The sequence below is a fragment of the Equus asinus genome, chromosome 20 (genome assembly GCF_041296235.1).
Source record: "Equus asinus isolate D_3611 breed Donkey chromosome 20, EquAss-T2T_v2, whole genome shotgun sequence".
In the NCBI taxonomy this organism is placed as follows: domain Eukaryota; kingdom Metazoa; phylum Chordata; class Mammalia; order Perissodactyla; family Equidae; genus Equus; species Equus asinus.
The window spans coordinates 103,898,505-103,918,207 of record NC_091809.1 but is presented as its reverse complement, the minus strand read 5'-3'; the positions used below and the strand labels follow the sequence as shown (position 1 = coordinate 103,918,207).

At 39.7% G+C, this 19,703-nt stretch overlaps 1 protein-coding gene across 4 annotated transcripts in view; it reads right to left on the bottom strand.

Moving 5' to 3' along the window:
• Positions 1–514: 514 nt before the first annotated feature.
• Positions 515–19,703, bottom strand: part of NELL1 (neural EGFL like 1) — a 779,413-nt gene continuing 760,224 nt past the window's right edge. For all 4 annotated transcript variants that reach the window (XM_070491352.1, XM_070491350.1, XM_070491351.1 and 1 more), the window contains 3 exons: positions 4,768–4,944; positions 2,362–2,586; positions 515–867 (listed from right to left, as the gene is read on the bottom strand). In XM_070491352.1, the coding sequence (XP_070347453.1) occupies positions 817–867; positions 2,362–2,586; positions 4,768–4,944 (453 nt within the window). In that variant the 3' untranslated portion in view covers positions 515–816. The remainder of the gene's footprint in view (positions 868–2,361; positions 2,587–4,767; positions 4,945–19,703) is intronic.

Below are 19,703 nucleotides of genomic sequence, written 5' to 3'. Positions count from 1 at the left end.
GAATAATACTATTCACCCGTGCTATGATGATAACTAACTTGTATTAATACATATAAAAGTCCCTTGTAAGTTATCAAATAATGTATAAAACTGATGCAAAGATGATATTTTCTCTCTCAACGCCAGGAAAGACTGTAAGCATTGCTGTTTCTAAATTGTGGCTTAAGATTTTGTTTCACTTGGTTTGCAAGATGGAGGAGAAAGTTCTTTTAAAAACAATTACGTTTGTCGTCTTCCCTCTCTTTAACGTATTATAACTGCTTTCGCCTTGTTTAAGCTGAATGAGTGATCTAAGTGTGTTCATCAGCTTGCAATATAAGTCTGATGCAATTAGACTCTATGTACATATTCTTATCAATACATTTCACAGGGATCTCAATACTAAGTATGCAGTGGATGGGACAAAATCACAACAGGCAACTTTATTTGTTGAATTTGATCCAAAAGTCAAGAAAAAAATAAATAAAAGCAGCTGAATCTCTATTATGTTAGTACACAAAATAAACCCAAAAAATACATCAACATTTACCATGAAATCATTTAAATGTATTTGCAATGACCTGGTAAGGGAAACGTGATTTACAACACGGAAAACTTCTTTTAACAACCATAGACTGAAATGCACGGTAGTCACCTAGACTAGGTTAGCAAGAATGAGCAGAGTGGTGGGTCCAAAAGGCAACCTGCAAACACCTTCCTCAGACGGAGACTTTGGTAATTGTCTGTGGTAAAAAAACACCAACTCCTGTTCTTTCATCATCATGGATGGTCATTTGTCCATTTTTCTCTGGCGATCACGAGTCCATTTTAAATCCTTCAATTATTATGAAGACACTCCAAATCCACAGAACAGCAGACACTTCCATTCTGTGCATCAAGACACAAGTGTTAGCCAGTTGAGACAGAGAATATAAATCAATTAGCAGTGCACTTTTATATCCAGAGTGACCATCTACATTTTGAGACAAACTCCATGAATGCTACAGACAAATGCAAGGGGAGGAGTGGACAGGAAGGGCTTAGGAGACCCTGCAGAGTCCCGCTGGCTAGGTTCTGCGGGCAGTGTAATTTCAGACCTCTGTCTGACTTCAAACCCCCTTTGTGACTTCTCCTTGCATTTCCAAGTTGTTCACATAACTTATTCACTGGACTTATTCTAAATGAGATTCTTTCCAAAAATAAACTCCTGAAAGATAATTTGACATTAAGAAAGCTAATCAGAAGTACCATGAGAACCTAAAGGCAAGTTCAAAATCGGTTCCAGAAAGGTTGGCACATTAGGGACAAATATAGAGTCTCTCATGGTGACTATGAAAGGAACAGTACCTATTTAGATATATAAACTATTGGAAATTCATTAAACACCAATTACATGTATTAATCTAAATATACCTTTATAATTCCTCTAATTGAATCTCAAACCTGACCTCAAGGCCATAATACTACCTCACCCAGGTCACTGTCACACTGTCATTTTGTTTGTTGGGGCTACAGTTATGCATGGGACCATGGCTCTTTTGCCAAATGAAATTTGATATTATCCTTTTTGTATCGGGGCTGCGTCTTAAAATGGTACTTTCCAGAAAAGAGAAAAGAATTCGCATTTCTAACAGCATAAAAAGACAAGGTGGGAACCTTTCACTGATGCCTGAAGCTGAGCCAGAATTTGACAGAACCCAACAGACCAGTGTTTTTAATGTGTTCGATCATAGGAACCTTAGAGAGATGTTTGGCAGAGATTCGACCCTGCCTAACCCTTGCTTCGAGTTGGCCATGGTCATAGCTCTACACAAGCTTTTAAGGGAGGAAGGGGTCAGGTTTTAATTTTAAAGGCACATGAGGTCGCCTCATGCGGCCTCCTCTAAAAAACAGGAAAATAATCACAATTAATTAAGTCTGCAGCAAGAGCGTCAGGTCCCCACATTAGGCACCATGATAATTAAACAAAGCAAACAACTTCACAGAGCCCTTTTTCTAACGTTGACAGTTTCATGAAGGAGATTATAAAACTTTCCAGGGTGAAAAGAGAGAGAGATCTGTTTTCTTTCTTTTATTCTTTTTGGTCCACAAGTCTAAATAGCTTAAATCAGCCATAATTGAGCCTAGTGTCAATTGTTAAAGTTCTATAGTTTAAAGGCAAGAGAGAAGACTATTTTACTGCGCGTTCATTTGGAGTTTGCTTTTATACACGGTGCAGCTATGATGTGCTCAGACGTACTAATGTCCCATGAGAAGTAAGCGCCTGCCTGTCTTCCCACCGCGCCCCTTGACCCTGTGCATTCAGGAACATCAGAGTGGACTTCCTGCGAGCGTTCTCTGCCAATTGCTCAAGGCCTGATTATCCTCAGGACATCCAGTTACCTTGCATTTGCAGGTCGTGCAGGGAGATCCAGCCAATGTCCACACTGAGCCACTAAGCCTCGAAACTCCATAGCTGTCCAGGCAAGTTTCTCTGATGTCATAGGCGATGTTATCCGCCAGGCAGGGGTCGCTGACACAGCGGGGACAACACTCCCCTTCCAAGATGGCTGTGTACTCACAGCTCAATCTGGGGCAAGTGAGTGGCCAGCAATCTACCTCTCCTTCCTGTGGAGAGAAAGCCCAAAATGTTTCGTTGCTGTTCTTATGCACAATTCTGTTCTCAACGTCCCAGAGGGGAAAAAGGGCACAGTAGTTCTCATCGCTGTCCTCACTGAAGTGTCCTGCTTCAGCACCTTTGTGGAGACAGTGCGCTTCCTCCTTGAAGAGCTCCTACAGATACTCCCTCCTCCAGCGGGATTTTGCTAACCGTCTATACTGCAGCCCCAGAGATGGCAGCCTATAATTATTTTTTATCTTATTTAAGATCCTTATCACAATTATCAGTACAATGGTACGTTAAGTTTTGACCTTCCAGGCCTTGGGTGTGTTTCTTTCTCTCCCTGATGCTTAGAATGCTACTCAAATGAATACATCAATGAATAGAGTGCAAGGTACTGGCTAGGATATAAAGAGAACTTCATTTCTCTTGAGGTCAAAGGAAAACCTGAAGCACTGTAATATTTCAGCAAGATGATAAATTGAGTTGTTAGTATCGAATTTAAAGTTGAGGTTGGGCAACATCAGGAGAACCATTTCAGAAGGCTTTGAATGTGATGTGTAGCTAGTGGGCTTTCTATATTGTAGTTCAAATGCAGCTGCCCCAGGGCTCAGAGTCTGGCACCTGGGGCTCCTTTGAGCTTTGTGTAATAGAACTGTTTCCCTATGCAGCCCCTTCTTCTGTTATCATGACATTAAAATTTATGCAAACTCATGTCTAATTACTAGATCAGCTTCAGGATAGTCCATATCTATCATGCTCACCGGTGTATCATCCAGAGTCTGGCATATGCAAACTCTTGATAAATATTTATTAAATATGACACATATTATTCTCACGTAATTATTAAGTTCTGTGTTCAACAGCTTCAGTTTTCTCAGGAAATATTAACCTTAGGGGCTGGGGATGGGAAAGGATATACTTATGAAACTCTATGAAAATTTCAAGTATAAAATTAATACCAATTCTTCTGAATGCCCAATGATTGGTTTCTTGAAAAACAAACAGAAATTTCCAGAATTATATGGAAGCTAATTCTACAGTTGTTTTGGGTTTGCTTGTCCTTGGGTGGGAGTTTGAGAAAACGGCTATGATTTGAATTTTTCTGAGTTATACTCCTCAGTATTAGGAGTGATTTAGAAGCATATATTCTATTAAGATTATCTGCATATTCACTAGGAGATTGTAGAAATTTAGAGCGCAATTTCTCTGAATGCTTGTTTTCATACGGTCTCCAAAGACTGTATTGTTAATTTCAGCAAACGTTAAACTATGGAATGCGACTAATAGTTTCCATTACGAGTTGACTTAGTTATGACTTAGCTCCAAAGTATGACTTCTCGCAGATGGACCACAATATTCACTATGAGAATGTGCCCTGACAGCGTTCACAGCCTTAGAAGTCTTGGTTTGTAGTATAAGAAGCAGGTCCAGAAATTAAGTTTTTTCTCTGGACATTCTCAAATCTGATACCATTGGTAACCCTATATTAAGATCCAAAATAACCTTCATTTTTCTGTCTAGGAAGTTTCAGCCTCTGGAACAGATTTTTCAATCCGGGAAATGTTAACAATAGTAGCTAACGTGCACTAAGTACTGTCTGTGTGCCCAGTACTATACCATCCTTCACATATATTTTCTAATCTTCATAACTGCCCTGCAAAATACGGACCATCCACCTGTGTACATGGAAGGAAAGAATGATCAGTGAGGTGCTAAATTGCCCAATCACAGACAGCTAGCTCATGGGAGAACCAGGATTGAACTCTAGGTCTCTATGACTCAATCGCTCATATTTCTTCCATGTTCTGTTCTCTCTCATATGGAAGCCTTCAATGGTTATGCCCCAGGAAATGAAAAAATTTGGCTCCATAAGGACTACAAGTCCTGGTCAAGGCTCTGAAAGCCTTCTGTCTTGCAGGGATTTTTCTTGATCTGAATTTGCTAAAAAGTAGCAGTGGTAAACTAACATAGCTTGCACAAAATCTGTCCCATAAATCTGTTCTTTTTATCTCGCATAGCATTTTAAGTAGTAGAATCCGAATGTCTTCAGGCAGCACATGCCTCTTAGCCATAGGACCTACTACTCCCTGCCTAGGATCCCAGACAGTGGGGGACTAAAGGCCAGAGGCAACTGAGGCTGTCCCTCCAGAGTAAAGGGGCGACACAGCTAAAAGAGGCCGACGTACCAGACACCGGCACTGCTGACAGCTGTGAGTCCAGTTGTCTCCACTTCGATAGAGCTTGTGTCCATTTTGGTCTAAACATTGACTTGTGACCCTGGTGTCACACTCTGGGCAACAGAAAAGGTCAACACTTGGATTCTGGCAATCACAAGCTGTCCGTCGGCAGAATATCTTCCCATCCTGGTTAGAAATGAGGTTAAGGAGGTTTCATTAGGGAAACAATAAGATAGCCACACTATGAAAACCAAACCTATAAACACTTTTCAGAGCACACAAGAAAGATTTCTTAGAGTCAAAGTACCACCCCAGCCACTTCCCATTTTGTTCAAACCAGACACATGCATGTGTGCTCACGTACACACACTCTGTCTTTCCCTGACCTTGCCTGCAGAGCAGCCTGAGCAAAAATGGAGACATTTCTAAGTTAAAAAAAAAAATTAGTTTGTTCTTTGAAACTTTTAAAGAACAGTTTCTGAAGTCATATTTCTGAAAATGCATATGATCAAGAACTCATTTGAGTGGAAAATCATGCTACTGTACTTTTCCCAGTTCATCGTGATACCACCTAATGAAATGCATTAATCTAATTTTACCTCTGTCTCAACTCTGGAAGGAAGTCTGACTGTAACCTGTTTACAGCTGTATTAACAGAGGCCCGGAAAGGCCAAATGACCCACCCCGTCTCACAGAGGTAGCGATTCTCTAAGCAACACCACCAGGTCTTCTGGGTTGGAAACAATTTTTCTTCTACAAGACAGTCTTTAGGTTGTTTATTACAAGGGGCTATCACCAGGTGCTGCCTTCCACCTTGTGGCAGTTCCCCAAAGTACAGGTACAGTACAATTTCTGGAAGAACGGCCCCGAACACTCCCACTTATCAAGAATTGAAGGTCAACAGGTTTCAAACACTAACACTGAACATTTTGCAGCATGTCTCATGTATATGTCTGCTGCTCACAGTAACGTCTCATCTCAGACAATGAAGCAGCTGAAAATGTAAGGTGAGACCTGTGGCCACCAGTTATGTTTATTACTGCTTTGCTGAATACTTACAAAACCAGGGAATCTCGGAGCAGAAGGTACCTTACCTCTTGACCTATACTTGAATCCTGTGTAGAACAACCGTATTTGAAAGCCATCAAGCCTGTGATTAAAGCTGTCCTGGTCTCCAGGAACTCACTATAGAAGGCCTTCAAAGTGGACCTCTCTGCACGTGTCTGAATGTTAAAAACTACACTTCTTGTTGCCTCTATCTGCTGATCCTGGTTCACACCTTGGTGATCATGGAACTCTCAGTCCCTCCTGTCACATTTTCAATTCTTCTGTTCTTAGAAGACAACATTTACGTCTCCACCGAATCATCTAGTCTCTGGATTAAACATCTCTAATTTTTGAGCAGTCCTCATATTTTTGAATCCTTTCACTGTTAGAGCTGCCTTCTTCTTCAACAGTTTTGAGTATTTCCAATAATAATAACCCACCATGATTTTAACACTTACTTTGTGCTATACATTGTGCTACATCTTTTATATGCCTTATCACACTTAATCCTGATAATTCTGTGGATAAGAAATTTACATCCCCTTTTCTCAAATGAGATAGCTGAGTTAGAGAACTAAATAAAATTCTTCAGTAATGGTCTGAGCAACACAGTGAATTGGGACTCAGGGTCACCTTGTTTTAAGTACTGTACTTTCTTGAATGCAGCCTGATTTCAATATTTACTTTCTTACCTACTTTGTTTATGTCACGGTGTTGACTTACATTGAGCTTAATGAAGACTAAACCCTCATTAAGCCCTAACCCATCTTGGGCAGTCAGTTGTTCGGGGGCAGCAAGTGTAAAACTTGATGTTTATCCATCTTGGATTTCACCTTGTTAGATCCATTGCATCTCTCATCTGTCACAATGTTTTCTCAATACTGTTTCTGTCATCCACCATAGTTTGTCCTCCTTCCCAGCTTAGTGACATCTGCAAACTTGATGGAGCTGCCCTCAGGGTCTTCATCTACTTCATGGATAACAATGTTGAACAGGACAGGGCTTGCTGGGATAAGTTTACTATCAGTGAAAGTGGAAATCGTTAAATACTTTACATCCTTTATGGAGAAGGGAAGGGAGGGGACATGCTGGCTATATAAATAATAACAAGTTGAAAAATGCTTTCCCTCAAATCATGTGCATTGGCTCTATTACTGTAAGAAATGACAAGAAATCATAATGTTCCAAAATATCAAGGTATGGGAGATTATGCATATATACACACGTATACATACCTATGCACACACACACACACACACACACACACACACGTATGTGTTTATAGAGAGCAAGCAAGAGACTCTAGATAAGCAGGGTGAACTGAGTCAGAGAATTCAGTTAGTTTAGACAAAGAAGTGTCCAGATTCTAAGAATCTTCCAACAATAGGCCTTTGGCTTACAGGTAACATACCATTATTTTAGCTCACTAATATATTTTGCTTGTGTAACCATTGCCCAAAATGACTCCCTAGGGGTTTATTTTAACCAACAGAAGCTAAGAAAAATATTGATAGCTATGACTTGGAACCATTTGATCAGCTCAGCTACAGAGGGTATATTATTACTCTCCCCAAGTATAAAAGGACCAGGCCTCAGGAACCCACATGGCTATGTCCATGAACAACATCAAACAGAGAGAGATTCTTTTAGAAGAGGCTACTGTACAAGAGCCAATGAGACCCAATCAGAATGTCAGGTTTCTCCCCATTTGCTGATAAAAAGAATAAGAATAAGTGAATAGCCTCCAGGGTTACTGCAAAATAAAGTAATTTCACTTCTCATCAATTATGGGAAAATGCCAAAGAGGCCTCTCTTAGTCTCTAACACGTTTCGGAACAATGGCTATGTTCCCTTTGGCTTTTGAATTACAGGGTAACTGTCAAGAAAATCATTTCTAATAATGAAATGTCACAGGTGGCTCCATTAATTCAATGAGAATGCCATTATAAAACCTCAGCTCACAGAGTGCAACCACATGAGAATCCAAATTTTGCAATAGAATTGAGCCCACCAATGGCGAGTAATCTGTCTTGTCATAGATCTCTAGGGTCATTCCCAGAGCTTGACTGCTATCCCAGCTGGGGTGGTCAAAACAATCCCCACTTAAATGCCAAAGATGTATTTTCCAACCCTTCTGCCATAGAAACTAAATACTTTATATGCAGTTTTATAACGTATAAAGCTATAAACGATTAATAAGTATTATAATATTTAAGTTGCTTCTGAATTTTAAAAAGCAGGGACATACACTTTCCTAGAAAATAAAGAATTAATTTATTCTGATTAAGCCATGAAAAATTAGAGGCTTTATTCTGTAAATTACACACTTTATTACTGAATAGACAATACACTGATACATTTACTCCAAATTGCATAGCACTGTTTTTCTTTCTGCCATAGTTTTGAAACTTTTAAATCAAGAATGTGGGCTTAGGTAATATTATTTATGTAAACTGAATGATAATATAAACCAAGATTTGGCAAACCGACACCCACAGTCCAAATTCAGCCAGTTGCCTTTTTCTGTAAATAAAGTTTTATTGGAAGATAGCTTCCCTCATTATTTACACATGGTCTATGGCTGCTCTCACACTTCAGTGGCAGTGTTGAGTATTTGAGTCAGAGACTTTACAGAATGCAAGTCTATCTGGCCCTTTGCAAGAAAAATTTTTGGATCCCTGATACAAAGTTTAAAATTAGGAGTGGTACTCGAGATGCATCTGTTCGACCTTCTCACATGCAAATTTATTGGGCTGTGATATCCAATCTTCTTACAAAATAGGGATTTTGCCTCAGGTTATAGCCCACAAGCTAGCTGGTTAGCCCTCTCTAATTAGCACCTGGGGAAGAAAAACTTCAGCAGTCATTTAACCCAGCTGTCTCATTTTAATGAAGAGGAAACCAGGCCCAGTGAGAGGAAATGACTTCCACCTAGCAAATTAATAAGAAAACAAGAAATACACCCCAATCTGGACTTTTATATCGATGACTTTCCACCAGGCTGCTTCCTCGTATAATGAAAAGGCTGGCAGGTAGGGAAAAGATTTCAGACAAACTGAGATCAGAGGGATTTGGGGGCAATGGCTCTCAAAGTATAGTCCTCTAACAAGCAGGGACTGGTTAGAATCTCCTGGGAACTAGTTAGAAATGCAAATTGTTGTGCCTCAACCCAGAACCAGCGAGTCTGGAGGTAGAGTCAGTGATCTAAGTTTCACAAGCCCCCCACTTGATTCTGGTGCAAGGGAAAGTTTGAGAACCATTGGTGGAAAAATAAAGGACCCAGTCCATTGGGCAACTAGCAGGACAGAACCCTCAAACTGTAATGAGAAGGCAGGGTTTGGAACAGGAGGTGTATGAAGTCAGTGGAATGGAAATGGAGACCCTGTTCCTTGATGAGACCTCTAGAGTTTTGAGCACAGAATTAAACTTGCTAATAGGTTCATCTTTTCACAACCTTAAGACTTGCACAGCCAACTCCTGCCATCAAGAACACCGCAGACAGGAAAGCATTGACAATGCTGCTGGTTAGGTTCAGAGAGCAAAGCAAAGCATTTTTCTGAGTAGATTGCAGGGATCTATAAACCTAACTTCTATACTGGCCCCAGGGACAGGCTGACTCATCCCCGTTCTTTACTCTATGAGTGAGTGCCATGCTGAGAACGGCAGGGCTATTTTATTGTCAGCTCCTTGCAGATCAGGTTATTCCCTCCTTGCTTGAAGGAGACACATGGACCCTTTAGGTTCCCTACTATGGCCACCTTCCTCAGTTTCTGGGCAAAGGCTTATATGAGACCAGGTCAAATGGCCAGCATTCCAGACAATCTCACAGCAAAGGTATTTTCTACTTTGTGCTCCTTCTGTGTTGCCACGGCAATTTGGCCGTGACTTTATTATGACATGGTGGGGAATGGTTATTTATGGCATCCATTTCTCTACCCATCTCCATAATTCCCAGAACTTAAGATCTTGTATTGCCCAGGTCTTCAGTATTACATTTAGTTTCAGGATGAATGCTATTCATTTTTCTTTTTAATTAAAAGGCAGAACAAAACACTGCATAAAGCACAGAAATGAAATCTGGCCTTCATAGCTTGTTCTCTTTCTCCCACTGGATTTTCCAGTTACTAATGACAGCAGTAGTAGCAGGTAAAGGCGTAGATGTAGGAGTGAATGTAGGTTCGCAATGCCTAACATTTATTGAGTATGCATAAGCCTAACTTGCAAACCCTCGCTCTTTCTCTTGTCAGTGGCACCTGAACACTTTTCCCCCAGGAAAATGGGCAGCTAAGCTACTCTGAAGCTTCTTTTTGCCCACAGAATGAGGGCGCATGTTGCCACAGGGGCTGAGTGTCTGAGATCCTCATTTATCAGGATCCATCATTTCATTTCTGTGATCTTCCGTGTGGCCTTAGCTCACTCACCCTTTCAGGTTCTCATCTTTACTCTCCTGAACCTTGACTCGAGCCTAAGTGGTATCTCTCCTCTTAGCTTTGATCTCCTCTGTCCTTCATTGTGCTGTCAGTCAGAGCTTGATTGGACCATGCCAGTCCTAAATGAAAAATCTCTCATGATCTTCTGCTGCCCACCAGATAGTCTAAATTCTGTGTCCTGACTCTGTCCCCAGACTTTATCTCCAGGCTCACCACTGGCTAACCCCCTCCCATACTCTTCTTGCTCCTGATATTTTAATCTCATCATTCACTTCATATTTTCTTGATCACAACATATATTGTTAGTCTTCTGCATCTTTGTTCTTGCTGTTCCTTCTGTTTGCGATTCACTTTCCCCACATCTCCACCTGGCTAAATTTCTCATCCTTTAAGGTCTTCCTCCAAGGTCACCTACTCTGTGAAGTTGTTCCCTATTCCTCTCTGCACTCTCCCACAATAGAGCAGACTTCCCACTTCTAGTTCCCACAACAAATTGTTCTTAACTCTACCACGGCATGACAGGTGATTAACCTTTTGTGTATCCATTTCCCTATTCAGCTCCATGATCTCCAATATAAATACAACGATTCATACTAAAATGCTGCATTTCCTAGAAACTAATAAACTTGAGACCCCTCTACTTTCCCATGGAGCACAGGTAGAAAATAAAGACGTCTTCCTAAGGCTCTGGACAAATTTATGAACGGAAGAGCCACAGATGGGTATCTATGAAAAGAAGCTGGGCTGTAACTAAGATTTAGGGATCAAGCCTAGAGAGAGAACCATTTTTCACTCTGGGTTTTTGTGGTCTGCATAATGCTAGAGGAGCAAGGGTTCCAAAGAGTTCAACAATCATTCTGTGCCTAATCAAGTCAGTGGTCTAGGGGTACACAAAATCATTGCCACTGTCAAGGAAGCGCACGGCATCTAAACAAAAGCCCAAATCCATTTGTGCTAGCCTAGCTTTATCACTGAACTCCATTCAGCTGTGGACATATTTCAAGGCTGCATTTTCAAGTGGTGTGAAATTCTAGTAGCTAACCTGGTGTACTGACTCTCAGGGGGACAAGTGGCTTTTTAAAAGAACTTTGACTCTGCTTCTTTCAACAGTAAGCTTTGACCCTTTGTTGGTTTGTGTGATTCTGTTATTTGGTTTTATCTGAATTTGAAACATCAAGGATATGAGTAAAAAGCCAGTACTTTAATTTTACTTCTAGCCACCATGATGATTCCATTACAATATGATCATGTGTCACTTAACAATGGAGGTACATTCTGAGAAATGCACTATTAGGCGATTTTGTTGTGTGAGCATCATCGAGTGTACTTACACAAACCTAGATAGTATAGCCTCCTACACACCTAGGATATATGGTACTAATCTTATGGGACTACCATCTATACGTGGTCTGTTGTTGACTGAGATGTCGTTATGCAGCACAGGACTGTAACCCATTTGGATGCTTGAGTACCAGAGACTTTTATTATCAAATCAGAATAGAATACTTTTTAAAATAAAGAGGAAAATAATTTAAAAAAAATAATAGAATACTTTCAACTGCAAATAATGCAAACAAACATGGAGGGTCGCAAATGAGTTCACTTTTTGAGGATGATCTACAGAATTTGATTCAGGGTTCTTCATTCAGCTCCTAAAACCAGGCCCTCCACAACCTCTTGGAAGCCTTGCTATCAATGAGTAATAAATACCACTGGAAAACAAAAAAGGATTTATGTAAATAAATCTATAAATAAAGGTGAGCCATAGTGGTGAAGGTGCACTATATTAACTTAATAAGATTATAAGCATTGTTCATCTCCTGTGGCAATTTCAGTTTAATTCTCATAAGACTTTGGAGATACTTTAGGAGTCAAAGTAGAATAAATCAGCTTAGGCTGCTTGGACTGATTGGTAAATTCCCTGATTTATGATGGCTTAAATAAAAAAAAAAAACTGATAAAGACATTTTGGTTTCAGACTAGTCAAGACTCAACTAAAGTCCCATACCTATTCCAGAGACTGGGGATCTGGAAACTCTAAAAAGGATTTGGGGTCAGGTTGTGATCATCCTCAAAAGTTTGGAAAAACAATATTTTCTAGAAAGGAACCAGTAAAGGAATTCATCCTTGTTTTGCTGGCTGAATGGAGAACTAATTGCCAACCTCTTCTATAAGCCCTTTTCAACTATTCTAACCTACAATGAGCTTTTCCTTCCTTTAAAAACTTTTTCCCTGAGTTGGGGGTGGGGGTTCAACATAGAGGTGTAGGAAGATGCTGAACTCACTTCCTCCCATGGATGGAAGAAATCCACTTAAAAAACCCTGAGAACTAGCTGAAGACCTGCTCCACAACAAAGGACAAAAGGGCCACATCAAGATGGATAGGAGAGGGAGAGACAGGCTCTTGCCCAAACCACACCTTGGCATGGAGACACACAATCAGGAGGGATCTCTAACTAGATAGATAGATAAATAAATAAATAAAGCTTCTTCATGAGGGGTAACGGGTTTGTACTCCACACCAGGCACAACAACCCTTGGGTCCTGCACCAGAGCGACAAGCGCTCAGAATGTCTAGCTTTGATACCAGTGGAGCTTATGCTTAGGAGAAACATAAGCTTGTAGGGAGCAAAGATCTCACTCTTAAAGGGCTTGTATGGAGACCTACTTGTCCCAGGACTCAGTGCAAAAAGCAGCAGTTTGAAAAGAGCCTAGACCATATATAAAGGAGATTCGCTAGCTAATCTTAAAGCATCTGCCAGAGTTGCAGAAGTCTGCTGGGACTCTCTCCGGAGACAGAACACTGGCAGGCACCATTTTTATGTCCCCTCTGTACCTTGCTGGCAGGCATCATTTTTTCCCACTCATTCAAACCTGCTAACAGTGTGAGCAAGCAGCCCCCACCAAGCAGCTTGCATGTGGTACCAACTGAGGCAGAAGCTGAGCAGCCCTGGATCCCACACCACTCACACATGGCACAAACAGACACAGAGGGTGAGCAGCCCCACCCCACATGAAGCTCATACAACCCCACCAGAACTAGGGGGCATGTATAGCCTACATAGGAAACTCCCCTTGAGTGCCCAGCTCTGGTGACTGGGGGGATTGTGCTTTTGGATCCCAAGTGACATCTCCTACACAAGCCTGCTCCTTCAAGAATGGAAGAGAATTCATTTGCCTAATACAAAGAAACAAACACAGAGAGTCAGGCAAAATGAGGAGACAAAAGAATATGCTATAAACAAAAGACCAAGCTAAAACATCAGAAAAAAGACATTAATGAAATGGAGATACACAATTTACCCAACAAAGAGTTCAAAGTAATGGTCGTAAAGATCATCGCTGAACTTGGGATAAGAATGGATGAACACAGTGAGATCTTCAATAAAGGGACAGAAAATACATGAAATTTTCATCCAGAAATTACAGAGCTGAAGAACAAAATAACTGGACTGAAAAATACACTAGAGTGGTTCAACAACACACTGGATGGAGCTGAAAATCGGATCAGTGAGCTGGAAGACAAAGCAACAGAACTCACCCAGACAAAGCAGTGAACAAAAAAAAAAATTAAAAAAATGAAGCTTACTTAAGAGACCTTTCATCTCAAGCAGAATAACATTTGCATTATAGGGGTCCCAGAAGGAAGAGAGAGAGAGAGAAAAGGCCAGAAAACTTATTTGAAGAAATACTGACTGCAAACTTCCCTAATCTGAGGAAGGAAACAGATATACGGGTCCAGGAAGTCCATAGAGTCCAAATAAGATGAACCCAAAGAGATCCACACCAAGACACACAATTAAACTGGTCAAAGTTAAAGATAAAGAGAGAATCTTAAAAGCAGCAAGAGGAAAACAACTTTTTATACATAAGGGAAACCCTATAAGGCCATAAGCAGATTTTTCAGGAGAAACTTTGAAGACCAGAAGAGAATGGCACAACATATTCAAAGTGCTGAAAGGTAAAAAACTTCCAACCAAGAATTCTCTACTTGGAAAAGTTATCACTCATAATTGAAGGAGAGATTAAGAGTTCTCCAGAAAAGCAAGAGCTAAAGGTGTTCATCATCACTAAACTGGCCTTACAAGAAATGTTAAGAGACTTCTCTGAAGTAAAAAGAAACATCACTAATTAATAACAAGAAAACATATAAAAGTAAAAAATCTCACAGGAAAATGTAAATATAATGTAAAGGTAGTGGATCAATAACTTATAAAGCAAGTATGAGGGTTAGCAGGCAAAAGTAGTAACATTAACTAAAACTACAATAGTTAGATACATAAAATAAAAAGTTGTAAAATGTGACATCAAAAATATAAAATGTTGGGGGGAATGTAATTAAAACAGATTGTTGTATACATAGGAAGTTATATATGAACCTTATGGCAACCACAAAGCCAAAACTTATAGCAAATACACAAAAGAAAATGAGAAAAAGAAAGAGTAAACCTAACACTAAAGAAAACCTTCAAACTACAGGGGAAGAAAAAAAGAAGAAAGGAAAAGAGAGGAACTGCAAAAACCACTAGAAAACAATCAACAAAATGGAAATAAGTACATACCTATCAATAATTTCTTTAAATGTAAATGAACTAAATTCTTCAATCAAAAGACAGAGTGGCTGAATGGATAAAAAAAAAAAGACCTATCTATCTGGTGCTACAAGAAACTCACATCAGAACTAAGAACACACACAGAAGTAAGGGCATACACAGACTAAGGGTGAAGGGATGGAGAGGGATATTCCCTGCAAATAGAAATGCAAAGAAAGCTGGTGTAGCTGTACTAATAATAGACCCAATAGACTTTAAAACAAAGACTGTAATAAAAGAGAAAGGTAAAGGGGTCTATTCAGCAAGAGACATAACATTTATAAATATATATGCACCCAACATTGGAGCACCAAGATATATAAAGCAAATATGAATGGACCTAAAAGGAGAAATTGAAAGCAATACATTAACAGTAGGGGACTTTAACACCCCAGTTACATAAATGGATAGATCATCCAGACAGAAAATTAATAAGGAAACAGCAACTGTAAATGATACGTTAGGCCAGATGGACTTAATAGATATATAGAGACTATTCCATCGAAAAGCAAAAGAATACACATTCTTCTCAAGTGTACATAGAACATTCCCTAGGATTGATCACATGTTAGGACACAAAACAAATCTCAATAAATTCAAGAAGATTGAAATCATATCAAGCAAGTTCTCTAACCACTCTGGTAGGAAACTTGAAATCAAAAACAATAAGAAAACTGGAAAAACCACAAAAATGTGGAGATTAAGCAATGGATTGAATAACCAGTGGGTCACTGAAGAAATCAAAAAAATACCTAGTAAAATGAAAGCAGAAATACAACATACCAAAATCTTTGGGATGCAGTGAAAGTGGTACTAAGTGGGAATTTCATAGCAATACAGGCCTACCTTATGTAACCAAAAACGGTCTCAAATACACAATCTAACTTTATACCTAAAGGAACTAGAAAAAGAAGAATGAAGCCAAAGTTAGTAAAAGGAGATGATAAAGACCAGAGTGGAAATAAGTGAAATGAAGAATAAAAAGACAATAGAAGAGATCAATTGATACCACAGAAATACAAAGGTTTGTAAGTGTAATACAAACAATTATGTGTCAACAAATTAGACAACCTAAAAGAAATGTATATACTCCTAGATACATACAATCCTCCAAGACTATACCAGGGATAAATAGAAAATCTGAACAGACTGATTACTAGTAAGGAGATTGAATCAGTAATCAAAAACCTCCCAACAGGAGTGACATCAGCATCATGGCAGAGTCAGAGGTTCCCTTTGTCTCTCTTCTGTAAATTACAGCCAAACAGACATCCACTGACCAACAAAGGATTTCCTCATAGCAAAACAGGATGCCTAAGAGATCCAGGCAGCTATACATCTGAAGGTGCGTGGAGTGGACTTCCAAGAAGCAGTGGAACTAGGGGAGCAGCCCCTACCTCCAACACTGGTGGCAGTGATCCAGGGTCTGGATCCTCACACAGTGGACCACACAAGAGAATGAAGGCAAGGGTGGCCCAGCCTTGCATACCTGAATGTCTGCAAGGTGGCAGAGGCCCCATGTGTGCACAAAAGCCCTGGGGTGGAGGCTGTGTTGTGGTAGTGGCCCCATCCTAGGATGGTCCGTGGAGTGGTGGCAGCAGTGGTGGCCCAACTCACAACTGGCAGCAGAGAGGGCATGAGCACCCAGCCCCCAGTGGCCACATCCCGACACCAAATCCACCAGCAGCGGGGGCTGCATAAAAGACCCTGGGTCTGCAGGCACCTGCCAATGACAGTGATACCTGTGAACCTAGCACCCCTGGCAGCAGTGCAACCAGCACCTCAGACAACTTGGGAACTGCAGTGCAAGTGCAGCATGGGACAAAGAGATTGAAACTCTAAACAAAACCCAACAGAAATTCTGGATATGAAGAACACAATTAATGAGATAAAGAATAATGTAGGAAGCATCAAGAATAGAATAGACCCTATGGAGGAGAGAATTAGTGAGCTTGAAGATAGAAACATAGAAATGACTCAGGTGGAAGAGGACAGAGAACCAAGATTTTTTAAAAATGAAGAAATTATTTGAGAAATATCTGACTCAATTAGGAAAAGTAACATAAGGATTATAGGTAACCCAGAGGGAGAAAAGAGCAGAGAGCTTACTGAAAGAAATTATAGCTGAGAAGTTCCCAAACCTGGGGAAGAAACTGGACATGCAAGTACATGAAGCTAATAGAACTCCTAATTACATTAATCCAAAAAGATCTTCTCCAAGGCATGTAATATTAAAACTCAAAAATCAATAATAAAGAAAAAATATTAAGGGCAGCAAGAGAGAAGAAAATAATCTACAAAGGAACCCCCATCAGGCTTTCAGTGGATTTCTCAGTGGAAAACTTATAAGGCTAGCAGAGAGCAGGATGATATATTCAAAATACTGAAAGACAAAACCATCAGGCAAGAATACTCTATCCAGCAAAGTTACTCTTTAGATATGATGGAGAAATAAAAGCTTTCACGGACAAACAAAAGCAGAGGGAGTTCATTGCCACTAGACCTGCCCTACAAGAAGTATTGAAAGGAGCCCTCCTACCTTATACAAAAAGGCAAAGTTTTAACTAGTCTTGAGAAAGGAGATGGACAAAATCAGAAAATTGCAGCTCTATATCAGAATAGTTTAGCAAACACTTAAATATAACATAAAAGATAAAGGTAAAGAAAACATCAAAAATATCTATAAATAGTTAGAATTGGTCACAAATCACAATATAAATAAGAATAATTTGTGACAAAAAAAACAGAGAAGGGGAAGAGGAAGGGCATGCAACCTTCATAACCTAATGGAGATAAAAGGCTATCAGAAAAAGGATGATCTCATCTATGAGATCTTTGATACAAACCTCATGGTACCTCCAAAATGAAAAATCAGAGCAGAGTCACAAATCATAAATAAAGAGAAAAGTGAGAAAGCCAAAATAGAAAACCACCAAACAGAAATGACAGGCACAAATACGAGGAAAAAGAAACAATGGACATACAGAACAACCAGCAAACAAGAGATAAAATGGAAGCACTAAGCCCTCATATACAGCAATCACTCTAAATGTAAATGGATTAAATTCACCAATCAAAAGACACAGAATGGGTTGATGGATGAAAAAAAAAGACCCAACAATATGCTGCATCCAGGAAAAAGATTTCACACTTAAAGACAAACATAGGCTCAGTTGGAAGGGTTGGAAAATGATACTCCAAGCAAAGGGCAAAGCAAAAGAAGGTGGGTGTAGCAATATCAGATGAAGCAGACTTCAAGATAAAAAAGACAATCAGAGACAAAGATGGGCATTATATAACGATAAAAGGGACATTCCACCAAGGAGACATAATACTTTATATTCACATAACAGAGCAGCACCAAAGTGTATAAAGCAATTATTAATAGAACTAAAGGGAGGAACTGACAGCAACATAACAATAGTAGGAAGACCTTAACACCCCACATATGTTAATGGATAGCTCCTTCAGATGGAAAGTAAACAAGGAAACAGAGGCCTCAAATGAAACACTAAACGAGATGGACTTCTTAGATATATTTAGATCATTCCATCCAAAAACAGCAGAAAACACATGCTTCTCAAGTGCACATGGAACATTCTCAAAGATAGACCATATGTTGGGAAACACAGCAAGCCTCAATAAATTTAAGACTGAAATCATGTCAAGCATCTTTCCTGACCACAATGGTATGAAACTAGAAATCAACTACAATAAAAAAGCAGGGAAAGTTACAAATATGTGGAGACAAAACCATATGCTAGTGAACTATTGGATTAAAAGAGAAATAAAAAAAAAATGAGATGCAGCAAAAGCAGTGCCAGGAGGGAAATTTATAGCAATTTGAGGCCTACCTCAAATAACAAGAAAAATGTCGAATAACCAAGCTTACATGATACCCAAAAGAATTAGGAAGAGAACAATAAACAAAGCTCAAAGTCAGTGGGAGACATTAAATAATAAAAATGAGAGCAGAAATAAATAAAACAGAGACAAAGAAAACAATAGGAAGGATTGATGAAACTAAGAGCTGGTTCTTTGAAAATACAAACAAAATTGACAAACCCTTAGGCAGACTCACTAAGGAATAAAGAGAGAAGACTCAAATAAAATCAGAAATGAAAAAGGAGAAATTACAAGAGACACCACAGAAATACAAAGGATTATAAAAGGATACTATGAAAAGCTATACTCCAACAAACTTGATAACATAGAAGGAATGGGTAAATTCTTAGAATCACGTACAACCTCCAAAACTGAATGAAGAAGAAATAGAGAATCTGAATAGACCAATCACAAGTAAAGAGTCTTGGAGTCCTTCCGTCCTCCCTCTCCTACAGAATGAGGGGTTTGAACCAGGTGATTGTCACTGTCTTCTCCGGCTATGATATTCTTTATCTTCAGAGGGGCAGCTGCACCTGGTATACTGTCAGACTTGGGATTCTGGAACTGGTCTGCCAGTGGTCTGACCAGCACCCCTGGCAGTGATGCTGCCAGTACCTCCAGATAACAGGAGCAGCAGTACAGGCGGTGCACAGAGCAGCAGCAGCACCTGAGCCCATGGAGAGCACAAGGTGAGGCAGTTAACAGCGATAGTAGAGCCCATGACCAAAAGTCTCACCAAAAACAAAAGTTCAGGACAAGACGTCTTCTTGGGTGAATTCCACCAAACATTCAAAGATTTAATTCCTATCCTTCTTAAATTATTCCAAAACTTGAAGAGGACAGGACGTTTCCTAACTCATTCTACGAGGCCCAAATTACCTTAATACCAAAACCAGACAAGGGACAAATGCAAAATGAAAATTACAGGCCAATATTGCTGATGAACATAGTTGCAAGAATCCTCAGCAAATTATTAGCAAATCACATACAA